This window comes from Desmodus rotundus, chromosome 6, assembly GCF_022682495.2.
Source record: "Desmodus rotundus isolate HL8 chromosome 6, HLdesRot8A.1, whole genome shotgun sequence".
Taxonomy (NCBI): domain Eukaryota; kingdom Metazoa; phylum Chordata; class Mammalia; order Chiroptera; family Phyllostomidae; genus Desmodus; species Desmodus rotundus.
In genome coordinates, this window is record NC_071392.1 from 131026554 (window position 1) to 131040233 (window position 13680).

The 13680-nt window shown below is 42.0% G+C and overlaps 1 protein-coding gene across 4 annotated transcripts in view; it reads right to left on the reverse strand.

Annotated features, from left to right (window-relative positions):
* DZANK1 (double zinc ribbon and ankyrin repeat domains 1) overlaps nucleotides 1-13680 on the reverse strand; it is a 103032-nt gene that overhangs the window by 11870 nt on the left and 77482 nt on the right. For 2 of the 4 annotated variants that reach the window (XM_045194917.2, XM_053927044.2), the window contains exons 14-15: nucleotides 10048-10151; nucleotides 7097-7171 (exon numbers count right to left, since the gene is read on the reverse strand). The exons of 1 other annotated variant lie outside the window; for it this stretch is intronic. In XM_045194917.2, coding sequence (XP_045050852.2) covers nucleotides 7097-7171; nucleotides 10048-10151 — 179 coding nt within the window. Of the gene's footprint in view, nucleotides 1-7096; nucleotides 7172-7525; nucleotides 7595-10047; nucleotides 10152-13680 lie in introns of all 4 variants that reach the window. One more of the 4 variants, XM_045194916.3, reaches the window with a different exon arrangement.

Below are 13680 nucleotides of genomic sequence, written 5' to 3' on the forward strand. Positions count from 1 at the left end.
CTTAAGTGAATCAAATTGAACAGGGCATGTGGGTAGGCTTATCCTGCTGCAGCAGAGCCCTTGAGGCATAGACTGGCTGTGACATGGCACCAGAACTCTTCTTTCATTGTGTTTGAGTTACGGTCCCCACTGTTGGTCAATGTCTGTTCCTCTCTGCACAAGAACTGGGATTGCTTCATGGTGCAATGGTAATAACAGGTTGGTCTTCATTATCACTGCAGTTGGGATATGTTCCCTGCAGCATATGCAAAAGGACAAACCTGCCACAAAACCCTGCGCTCAGCAGCATTTAATTGTCATCTTATTCACTAACAAACTTCCTTGACTGAACTAAACCACTTTAAATCCAAATAAAAGAGAATCAGAAACACTGATACCCAACATACAACAAACACAGTTGCCACATTACTTGGGTAGTAAAACTTCTGTTTCCCAATCAGGAGGGGCAGGCAGTCAGACAACCTTGCTTCTTTAGGAAATATGAAGGTCACATGGGCTCTCACAGGCCAGGGATTCTATCCACCTTCATGCACCTTACTTGGGCTCATGTGCACTTTTCTGCCTATTTACTTTGCCATAAAAACTGGCAACAGGTAACAATTCATGTAAATCTTTGGATTTGCCATTTAATCCATTCCCAAACAGTTCTTAAGTAAATGGCATAGTGATGATCACAACATTGAACAAAACTGCCATCTGAAAGAGACAGAGATGAAACATAGGTTGAAACCTTCAGAGAGACTTGCTCTTTGGTTTCACTTACTTCATCAAGCAACTGTTCAATTACAGAGACTCTTCCATCCCCTGTTGGTCTGACTTCCTTCAGAAGGAATCTTTATTTGGGCTGCAGGATTATAGAATGTAGTCATTTCTACTGCTGCAAAATATTTTTACTGTCAAGTTCCATTTGACAGGCTCAAGCCTAAAGGTTGATTCCTCAACCCTAAAGTAAATGTTTCCTCTCCAAGGTTAAGTTCTGAGTCCCAGGGATAGGTGAGCATGCGAATGATCATGTGTGTGTGTGGTCTTCAACAGCCAGCAGCACAAATAAACACATCTAATGTAAATCTTGCTGATCTTTGAAACCTTGCCTTGATGAAGGACACCACACTCACATTGTTTTATATTATTTTTTCTTTTTTTTAAGATTTTATTTATTTACTTTTAGAGGGGAAGGGAAGGAGAAAGAGGGAGAGAAACATCAATGTGTGGTTGCCTCTCATGCACTCCCTTCTGGGGATCTGGACCACAAACCAGGCATGTGTCCTGACTGGGAATTGAACTGGCGACTCTTTGGTTTGCAAGCCCGCACACAATCCACTGAGCTATGTGGCCAGGGTGTTTTTATATTATTAATGTCAGGGATGCAATGAGAAATCACACCAAAACCCAGAAATCCCACGCTAGTTTTATTATGAATATTTCTACGAAAAGCAACCAGGTGAATCCTAAAGTTTACTTTGCATGCTGTATAAAGTGCTCAAAGTCAGCCTACGTATGACAGTTCAGATGAAGTATGAGTGAACCAATAAGATCGAACTCTTGCTTGGGAGGGGAAAAAAAAAGCTCATCTATCATCAATCTATAATCAGAAATCTGAAGGTTATTATCTTTTACATTTTCAAAATGCAATGAAATTTATCTTTATATAGTCTTTCTTTATATACAAAGGATTTCAAATGCTGGTTCCTGGAAGATTAAAGGAAACAGTCTAGAAAGCAGGAGACATCACTTCTAGTATGTTTCCTCCACTGGATCCCACCCAGGTGTGATTCTGGGGTAGTCCCAGGACCACCATTTTATAAAGTGGCAGCGATACCATCCCTCCCTGTCTCCCTGGAAAGTCATGAGGATGAATACACTGGCCAAGGCCTCTGAGCCTTTCAGAAGAAGATACAAGGTCCACCCTCTGTCCTCCCCGTAAGTAGCTTGGAACAAGGTGCTCTAATTAGTCAGACCCCCAACCCCCATCTTGGGGGGTGAGGATAGTTGTTTGTACTGAATTCCATTCCTTATGGAAAAAATGAACCAGAATGCACTAGAATGTCAACTTCATGAGGTCTGAGACCTTTATGTCTTTTGTTTGTTTTGTGCTCAACATTTAGAACTGAACCAGGTATATATGTGCTCAAAAATAATCACTGAATGAGTGAACAGATGATATAGTTTCTGTTACTTGTCCCCTAAATTTGAATGAGAAAACAAAGGCACGTAACAGTGGGGAATTCAGGTCATGTACAGAGTAAATAGGTAGAGTGTCCAAAATGGTAAAATTGTTAACTTTATGGAACTCTATACCCACTGACAATATTTCAGTCTGGGAGAAGGTAGAGAGCACAAAGAATCATAAGTATTAAATTGAGGACAATTTATAGGGAACCTATTAGTGTGGAATGGCAAATGTAGCCCAGCCCTATTGGAAAGCCCATAGGCATGTGGAGGCATGTAAGATGCCAAACCCACGGATCAGTTCTCCCATGGGAAATCAGGCCTGCATTATACCTAGGTTGCTTTAAAACTTTGTCTTGCTAAAACTCCCTCACCCTGAGTTGAAGAAGCAAATGCTTGCTTACTGCATATCTTTAATGTAACTTCCTGAAGTTTGTGCTAATTCTTCCAAGGATTGAAGTGTAACCAGACCAATTACTCTTATCATTTCCTTGCATTTGCAACATTTTTTCCTTGCTAATCTGTAGGAAGTAATCAGCAACATCTTTTCTGTAAAAAGTAATCACCTAAAGCAAACCTGAGCATAATGAATGAGAACCTTCTTTGATGTATGCTAATTGAAAGCCAATAAAAGCCTATCAAGGCAAGGGTCGTGGCGCTCTCCTCTTGAGAGAGTGGCCATGCTGTCCCTTTTTCTCCACAGGACTTTGGTAGTCTGTGTGAATTTGTCTCATCTCATCCACAATGCTGCAGACACTGCTGGCCAGAGTCTGCATCAACAATTCTCATGTATTCTTCCCAAATTTATTAGTGTTTATGACACAAGATGAGGAGTAGAGTCCCTGCCTCCAGAGAAGTCACAATATCATGCTGGGCAGGGGATATGTGTACCCCTGAGGTAGCCCTCGGGGCCTGGCTTAACTGAAGCTGGAGGGAATAAATGACACTGTGTCCATCTCCATCACTGGCTGGGAGACCCAGGCTCTGGACTTGATGCTAAGTATATCTGTTCGCTCTATTGCAGCCAGAGGACTGGCTAAAAGGGAAGGTGGTAGAGGCAATGCTCCCATTGAAATTATTAATGGTCTATATTTTTGAAAAACAAACTCTAATAGCTGTGGGAAACTCCAAAAGGATACCATCAATGGATCAGAAATTGTGAGGAATCCCAGAGATTTAAAGTAGGTGGAATCTGCCCTGGCCAGGTAGCTCAGTTGGTTGGCATATCATACCAAGATGCCAAGATTGTGGGTTCAACCCCTGGTCTAGGCACATATAAGAATCAACCAATGAAACCCTGGCTGGTGTAGTTCAGTGGATTGAGCACGGACCTGTGAACCAAAGGGTCACCAGTTCAATTCCCAGTCAGGGAACATGCCTGAGTTGTGGGCCAGGTCCCCAGTAGGGGGTGTGTGAGAGGCAACCACACATTGATGTTTTTCTCTTTCTCTCTCCCTTACCCTCTCTCTAAAAATAAATGAAATCTTTAAAAAAAGAATCAACCAATAAATAAGTGGGACAACAAACTGATGCCCCTCTCTCTCTCTCTTTCTCTCTCTCTCTCCCGTCTCTCTAAATTCAATTAAAAAAAGAAAGAAAGTAGATAGAATCTGACTGTCAGGGAAATCAAAGCAAAGAAAAAACCCAAGTGAAGACACTAGAGGTATGAGTGTGCACTCCAGAGAGCCCATCAGGTGCTCAAAATTACTCAACAAGGAGGGCAGAAGCTGGGTGCAGGCTGAATTCATGAATGTATCATTAGAGGGCTTTATTGTCAATAGCTGAGATGGCTGGTGTCCTCCCCTCTCCCATGCAAGGAAAGGAAGCTTTTGCTCTCTGCTTAAACCTTGATAACTATTTTCCAGAGAGTCCATAATTTTCCTAACAAAGTCTTCTACTTAGGAGCACTGAAGCCCAAGAAAAACAGAGTCCCAAACTCTATGACAGACACAGGGAACGATTTGGAAAGACAGCCCACCCACACCAGAGCACTTCACAGCACCACCCTCACCATCAGAGGCAAGGCCTTCTTACAGAGGCAACTTATGGAACCCAAGGCTTTCTCCTGCCTCTGCCCACACAGAGACCCCAGCACCACATACCCACGATAGGCACCCATGCTGGGCACTCATACCAGGCATTTGTGGTAATCAAACTAGCCCTTCATTTGTTAATGTGACCTGACAACCAAGGATCATCACATCTGAGACAAACCAAATACAAGAAAGAGAATGACAGGAGCAAAGAACTGACTCCAAAGGAAAGAGAGGTGATTTGGGACACTGATGAGAATTTTTAAATAATTCTAATTAATACTTGAGATATTTTAAAGGATTCCAAACATAAAAATATGCTGTCATTAAAAAAAAGGAACAGAAAATGGAAAATGGAAAAAGTATTCTTCTATTTTAAAAAATCTCAAAATAAAACATGAAATAGACAGGCCAAAGACAGCTGTAAGGACCAAGAGATACACATACTGTAAGCTGCTCCTTCTTTCCTTGAAATGTGTTAGTCTTAAAAGTCTTCACTCTTTTGATTTTTTCAGTGATATCTGAGGTGGTTTGGTTGCAGTCACTCACTGGAATGACAGAGTTAAGGACCAGAAAGATGTCCCCTCATCCTCTCTTCATAGGTGAAGAGCTAGAGTGTACTGCCATGTCCCTCAATGGGTGAAAAGGGTAAAATGATTTTGTAGAAATTTCTATTTGATTAAAATTGACAGGAAGGACTGCTATAGCCACTTCTCTTAGTCCAGGACCAGAGAGTGGTTGGGAAGGAGGGGAACAGAAGTGACTAGTTTTTAGGCCCCTTGGAGCATCCCACTCCCAATTTATCTCCCTAATCCTGTGAAAGCCTTCAGGGAAGCCAGAGTAATAAAAAGGCTGGAACGTAAAAGTAAAATATGTGGTTGGGCTGGCAAGTTTTAAGCAATTCTGCCATCCTTGCCAAGTCACTATGTTCCCGGTCAATGGCTTTAAAATCAATGGAAGGGCACAACTCACCCAAGCTGGACCTGCTGCTGAACAGCCCATTACCACCCTCGGTGACATTGCTCAGAAAGTGGTCGCTGAAATTCACCTCCTTACTGAGGGAAAGGTTCTGGCCAATAAGAAAATTCAGCACCATGAATGATGAGGTTGCTGTGCCCCAACAACCTCCCTGCCAACCTGTTCCTCTTTCTATTAAGGACAACTCTGTCTGCACAGTCAAGACTGAAACCTGGCACCCTTCCTACAACTCCATCACCCACTACAATGTTCTGTTCATTTTGCCTCTTAAACAGTTCCTCAGTCTGTTCCCTCCTCTCAATCACTACAGCCTCTGCTCCCTCTTCTCACACTGGGAACAATGTAACAGCCTCCTAAAAGGTTCCTGCCAGCCCACCTTCCATGTAGCTGCCCCAGTCACCCTGATACAATTTGTAAGTAACTGTGTCCTGCCCCTGCTTAAAACCCTTCTGTGTCTTGGAATTAGGGTGGCATGATGGGGAGGCTTAGGCTGCAGAGTTTAAATACTGGTTCTATCACTTACTGGATTGGGGACCTTGGAAGACGCAAGTTGCTTAACTTCTCTGAGCCTCAGTTCTCTCACCTATAAAGTGGAAATATTACGCCCAACCTCAAAAGGATGTTGTAAAAGTAAAATAAGGTGAAATAAATGTTTATAAAATGAGGATAGATAATACATAGTCCAGACCTGATATCCTGTCTCCTCTTGGACTGATTTCACAGCATGGCACCCTGGTCTATCCTCACATGGCTGCCAGATCCTATCATAGAGAACTCTCTGCTACTTCCTCAACACTAGAACACGCAGGCTAAGACAAAGAAAAGAACATAGTGAACCTAGGAATTGGTGCCCACCCTGTTCCCCTTAACGGTCAGCATACCTATCCTAGCTGCTATGTTGGCTGCTAACAGCTCACTGCTGATCCCCTTCTCCAGCCAACTGTCCTCAGTAATTGGGTGCTGCTCTGCCCTAGAGGTTATGCCTCTCTCCTCCCTGCCTTAGTTGGGGACAACTGTGTGGTGTCATTCACAATCTAGAGATCCTTGTGGATCAGGCTAAATCTAGACATTATTTGGGACCACTTGTGTTTTGAGGCCCTTCCCCTGCCTTGCCCCATGCCCCTCACTCCCTTTCTCCTGAAGTACCTCTCTGACCCAAGCTCTGCTCTAGCCCACAACCGAAAACATGGCATTTGGTGCTTTATTTGGTTTCAAAGCACTTTCACGTGCATTATCCCCTTGTATATGCCTGCCCAGCTTCCCTTTGAGGTAGGCAGGGCCCATAAATCCATCTTAATTTTAAAGACACTCTTAGAACCCTGCTAGGAACATGTCCAGGACCTAATAAATGGTATCTCCTCTCATCTTCCTTGCCTTTTTTACCCCTCTTCTCAATCTATTGATTAATCCTTTTGTATATTTTGACTTCTTGTCCAGTGACGGTAAAGCTGCCAAAATTGATCAATGTTCGTTACACGCAGGCTCTATGGCAATACCCTCATCACCGTATAAGAGGATAGATCAAGGGAGACATGGCCACAGCATTTGGTTTCTTTTTTATAGGCAAATAGGACAAAAATGGCAAACATTTTTGTCAGTCTTTCCCCAAATCAGTTGTATTACAGACCTGCCATCAGATGTCGGTGAATATAAATAAGCCTGAGAACTACAGGACCAATTGAGTGGCTGATAATTCCTATTCTTACTGTATCATTATGTGCCTGAAAGCTGTTTTCTCTTAGGCTTAGCTTAGTTATTTATCTAATTCTATGAAATTGTCGGCCTACAGTCAAGTTTCATAATATTTGAAACTTTTCCTTTCTCTGGATTACACAGAAACATTTCAATAAATTATATGCCACAATTCACTAGTTCAGTCAATTCTTCAATGAATAACTCCTGAAGGTTTCACTCACCTTGTTTGAGACTTGAATATAATTCAGCCTGATGCTAACTTCATAGTCATCTTCATGGACAGTAGCAGAGATAAGCTTTTAAAAAAGTATTAGAGAGGATTCACAACTGTGAGTATGGGACTCAGTGACCTGAGCAACAACAAAGAAATTCTGAGCTGTTAAACTGTAAGTTTAATCAAATATTTAACTAATACCAAAGAAGGCAAAAAAGAGAAACAGAGGAACAAAAACTAGATAAACTAGAACATGAATAGTAAAATGGCAGACACCGATCTAGCCATATTTATAATTTCATTAATTATAAATGAACTAAATAAAAATCAAGGAGCAGAGACTGCCAGAATGGATAAGAAAGCAAGGACCAAATTTATACTATCTACAAAAGACATACTTTAAGGTTAATTAAGCCATATGGCTGGATGTCATCACCTTGGAAAAGGTGTCCTGGGGGCCAGGCATTGGCAATCGGGGGTCTGGTATCATAGTTGAGCAGTTTCTCTGTAAGTAGTGGGAGGGATTTAGATTAAACCAGGGATTGACAAAGGCTTTAAGGATCACCTCATAAATGTTTTAAGTTTTGTGGGCCATAGAGTCTCTGTCATGAAAATTTAACATTGCCACTGTAACACAAAAGCAGCTGAAGAAAATAAGTAAATAAATAAGTATGCAATAAATGAATGTGATCCAATAAAACTTTATTTATAAAACTGGATGGCAGGCCAGAATTGCCCCATAGGTCATAGTTTTCAGACCCCTGGATTAGTCTAAAAATTAATAAACCATCAAAATAGATTATCAAAGGAAATTGAGCAATACTTGACAATGAAATAACGGGTTGGCCAAAAAGTTCGTTGACTAATTCTGGACACTTTTCATTGGGTGCTGATTTCAACTGGTTTACTTGGGAGAAGTGCTTGTTGGAAATAATTATTTGGTTTTCCAGAAGGAGCTCATTAATGGAGGATTCCCTTCCAATCCCACCATATACACAACATCACCTTCTTTGGAGGAAGACTGGCCTTTGGTGTGGTTGGTAGTGGTTCATTTCGCTTGCCCCATGATCTCTTCTGTTCCACATTTTCTTGTAAAGTATCCATTTTTCATAGCCCATCACAATTTGTTTTAAAAATGGAATGCTTTTGTTACATTTAAGTAGAGAATCACAGGCAGAAACATGGTCAAAAGGGTTTTTTCCCTTAACTTATGTGGAATTCAAACATCAAAGCAATTAACATAGCCAAACTGGTGCAAATGATTTTCAACATTTGATTTGGGTATTTTGAATATGTCAGCTATCTCCTGCATGGTATAACATTGATTGTTCTCAATTAATGTTGATTTGATTGCTATCAACTTCAACAGGTCTATCCAAACATGGAGCGTCACCCAGTGAGAAAGCTCCAGCAAGAAACCTCACAATCCACTTTTGACATGTTCCATCAGTCACAACACCTTCTCCATACACAGCACAAACTTTTTTTTGCGTTTCAGTTGCATTTTTACCTCTCTTGAAATAGTAAAGTATAATATGCCAAAAATGTTGCTTATTTCTTCCATCTTCCATATTAAAATGGCTATACAAAAATTCACAAGTTTTGATGTTTTTAAAATGCACACTGATATGACAGCTGTCACAATACAATTTAACAAAATTATTTTGAATGAAGTTAAAAACAACTAAGTGCTACTAGAGCCATCCTATGGCAGAAACTGAATGACCTTTTTGGCCAATTCAATAGTTTCAATGTTGGCCTATTTAGTGGCAGAGGAGCAGACAGGCTGATTTTTAAAGGTTCTTTCTAGTCTCATGACAGAGGAACATGTCTTCTTACAAGGTATCTCCTTAAAATGGCAGAGAAATAGCATGGTGTTTGGGGTCTGACAGAACTGCTTCAAATCCTGAATCCCCTGAGACCTAGCAGTGCAGACCTAGGGAAGTCACCACACCTCTCTGAGTCAGTTTTCCTGGGTGTCAGGTAGGATTTGTTCTGGTCATTTACTGCAGTGTAAAAATTTTCAAACTCAGTCGCATTAACAACTCCCATTTTTATCATGTTCATGAATTCCAATAGAGCCCAGCAGTGATGGCTTCTCTGAGGCCTCAGCTAAAACTCAACTGGCTAGAGGTAGCTTCATGTTTGGGAACTGGAATGACCGGGAGTCTCATCACTCATCTGCCTGCCTTCTGAGCCTGGATGACTCAAGGACTGAATTCATTTGGAGCTGCATACAGGAGCACCTACATGTGGCCATCCAGTGTGGCTTGGGCTTCTCACAGCAGGATGGCTAGGGTCCAAGAAGGAGTTTTGGAGTTGGGCATGCCAAGTGAGAGGAAGCCACATGGCCTACAAGACTACACCTTGGGAGTCCCATAGCATCATTTGCAACATACTATTGTCCAACAGTCACAAGCCTACTCAGATTCAAAATGAGGGGATATAGACTCCATCCTGTGAACGGAAGACTGTCAAAGTATCTGTGGTCATGTTTAAAAACTACCACAATGGTAATACCTCTAACTTGCAGGTTTGTTTTGAGGACTGGAGATGATAAACATAGTACAGATATTGAGTGCACTGCTAAATGGTTAAATCTTATAACTATGATTTTTAATATAGTGTAGGATTTAAATATACAGTTTGGCTGATTAAACTATCCTGGGTCATTTAACTTTGACCATCAGGATTTCCACAGCATGTGGTATCTAAAAGCATGAGATGTTCACAATTTACTGTCTTGGGTGCCAATAGCAGACCCTAAGACAAGACTCATGTGCAAGTGGCTTATTAAGGCTGTGCCTACAAGGGAAGGTAGTAAGGAAATAAGGGAAGCAGGGCAGGAAAGGGAAAGAAGCCAAGAAAAGTGCAATTTCAGGTGGATCTGGTGGACGGTAACTTCAGCCTGATCCATGGGACACTGTGAAGAGGAAGTTCCATTGAGAATCTACCCACCTTTCCCATCCTGGGTTCAGCAATCAAGGCCCGGAATTCAGGGTTGTTCTGAGCATAAGACCTGAGGTGGGCAGAGATGTGATCCAACTGTTTTCTCCAGTATCCTGAAGAAGAAGAGAAACCTGTCCATATGGATAATTATTCTCAGGCCTAGAAAGAAAATGCTGATGTGGATCATGCATTCTTAGAAAGGTTGTTTTTCCTTGCCAAACTTTGTGATGGTTTTTACTTACTTGAACCTAAGTTCCATTTTTCTTCCCAGCTTCTTCTTACACATGATTAACTATAGAAATTCTAGAACCTCAAAAGAACATATTTTGATTGCCGTGTATAGGGTACTTTTCTTTTACTCTTTTAAAATTCTTTTTAAATTAAGAACACTGATGAAAGAAACTGAGGAAGATAAAAATAAATGGAAGCATATACCGTGTTAAATTGGATTGGAAGAATTAACATCATTAAAATATCCATGCTAGCCGAAGCAATCTATAGATTCAATGCAATTCCTATTAAAGTACCAATGGCAAGGTCCGGAAGATGGCCGGCAAGATAGCTGGGAGCAGAGTCCACTTCCCCTGGCACCAGTGAAACACCTAGCTGATCTGAGGAACAGAGTGAACAGCCAATAGTATTCCAGCATATATGAAGATCGAAGACCAAAGATAGAGGACATTGAAAGATCAGACGGTAAGAAGAGTGCTTAAGGACAATAAGGTCCCTGGGACCAGCGCAGGGACCACGGCGGGTGAAGCCCCCTGGCCAGGGCGCAGGGTCTGCTGCAGGATTCTTGGGAGACAGCCAGACTGGGCTGTGTGAGAGGCTAGGTGCTTGTTTGGACCAGGGGGGCTTGAATAGGAGGAATTTCTTGAAAAGAAAAAGAGAAAATAGAGGCACTCAGAGGCTGTTTAGAGAACTCTCCCCAGCAGCTGTGGCCTGTTGCGCCCCCACCCGCTCAGCCCCTGGACTGTGAACATGGGATATGCAGCCCCAGCACACACCTGAAGCCCGGTTGGTGAAAACCCCAATCAGTGACCTGGGCACCCACACCTGAAACCTCTGGTGAGTGCGCACCCTGATCAGCGGCCCAGCTACAAAGCCGGAGATCAGTGGGCAACCCGATCAACAGCCTGGCTGCCCGCCAGGCGACCACACCTGAAGCTCCTGGACTCAACATCCCCACCTAGCCGCTGCCCACAGAGCCCCGCAGGGCCTACTTGCTCTCTAGGAGGAAGGCAGAATGCCCAGCAGAGGGGAGACTGCAGTCCCCGGAAAGACTGGACCCAGTAGGGGGCTGAACTACCCTGAAGGGGCACCGAGAGCCCCTAGCATCTAGGACAGCAAAGAACAAGAAGGTGGAGTGTGAGTTGCCCCTAATAGGTGCACCTCGAGGACAGCACAACTGGTGGACTAAAGACCTAGCGGGGAGCAGAAGGACCCTGAGGAACTGGACTGGAGGCTGGACAACAGTGAAGAGTGTGGCTCAGGAAGGGAGACAAGTGAAACCAATCCCTCCACCCACCCCCTCCTGTTTCACAGACAGGAAGACCAGCAGAACTGACCTGACTGGTTTAAAGCCACTAGAAGACTTTTTTTTTTTCCTTTCCCCCTAAATTCCGTTTTCCTTTCTGTCCTTCTTTCTTTTTTTATTCCTTCTTCCTTCCTTCCTTCCTTTCCTTTTCTATTCCATTTTCCTTCCTTCCCTTCTCCTTTTCTATTTTTCTTCTTTCTCCTTTTCCCACAGGTGAGACAATAAAACCTGGAGCTCTGAAAAGACCAGAGTTAGGCAACTTAACCCAGCAAGGCTCTCAACCAAGATAGAAGGCCAAATAAAGAGCTTCCCAGACAAAAGAAGTCTCAAAGAATACACCTCCACCACACCAGCTCTGCAAGAGATGCTAAAGGGACTGCTTTAAGGAAATGAAGGAAGAGAGAAAGAGAGAGGAACACCGGTATGAAACAATGGTAATGAATAACTACCTATCAGTAATAACCTTAAATGTAAATGGATTAAATGCTCCAATCAAAAGACAGAGAATAGCTGAATGGATAAGAAAACATGACCCACACATATGTTGCCTACAAGAGACCCACCTCAGGACAAAAGACCTACACAGACTGAAAGTGAAGAGCTGGAAACAAATTTTCCAAGCAAACGGACAAGAAAAAAAAGCAGGGGTAGCAATACTCATATCGGATGAAATAGACTTCCAAAGAAGGGCCATAAAGAGAGACCCAGAAGGTCACTTCATAATACTCAAAAGAAGAATCCACCAAGAAGGCATAAACATTGTAAATATATATGCACCCAACATAGGAGCACCCAAATACATAAAGAAAACCTTGGAGGACTTCAAGAAAGATATTGACAGCAACACAATTATAGTAGGGTACTTTAATACCCCACTGTCAAAGATGGACAGATCTTCCAAACAAAATATCAACAAGGATATTGTGTCACTTAACAATACCCTTGAAGAAATGGACTTAACTGATATGTAGAGAGCCTTTCATCCCAAAGAAGCAAAATACACATTCTTTTCAAGTGTACATGGAACATTTTCAAAGATAGACCGCATGATAGGACACAAAGCAAGCCTCAACAAATTCAACAAAATTGAAATCATATCAAGCACTTCCTCTGACCACAAGGGACTAAAACTAGAAACCAACCCCAAAGGAAAAAACTGAAAACACTCAAAATCTTGGAGACTGAATAGCATGCTATTAAACAATGAATGTGTCAAGAACGAGATTGGGAAGAAATCAAAAACTCTCTGGAAACAAATGAAAATGAACTCACAACAACCCAAAACCTATAGGACACAGCAAAGGCAGTCCTGAGAGGGAAGTTCATAGCAATACAGGCCTACCTTCAAAAGATATAAACATTTCAAACAAACAACCTAACCCTACGCCTACAAGGACTCGAGGAACAACAACAAAGACAGCCCAGAGCCAAGTAGAAGGAAGGAAATAACCAAGATCAGAGCAGTGTTAAATGACATAGAGACTAAAAGTACAATTCTAAGGATCAATGAATCCAGGAGCTGGTTCTTTGAAAAGATAAACAAAATCGACAAGCCTTTAAGTAGGCTCATCAAGAAAAAAAGAGAGAGGATCTAAATAAACACAATTAGAACACAATTGTAAAACACAATTATAAACGCAAATTATAACCACAATGAGACATCACCTCACACTTGCCAAAATGGCTATCATCAATAGATCAAACAAAAAACAAGTGCCGGGGAGGATGTGGAGAAAAGGGAACCCTAGTGCCCTCTTGGTAGGAATGCAGACTGATGCAGCTACTGTGGAAAACAGTATGGAATTTCCTCAGTAAACTAAAAATGGAACTGCGCTTTGATCCACCTAGCGATTCCACTGCTGGGAATATACCATAAGAGTCCTGAAATCCAATTCAAAAGAACCTATGCACCCCAATGTTCATAGCAGCACTATTTACAATAGCCAAGATCTGGAAGCTTCCTAAGTGTCCATCATAGATGAATGGATTAAAAAACTGTGGTATATTTACCCAATGGAAAACTACATAGCAGAAAAAAGGAATGAATTCCTACCTTTTGCGACAGCATGGATGGAACTAGACACTATTATGCTAATGAAATGCAC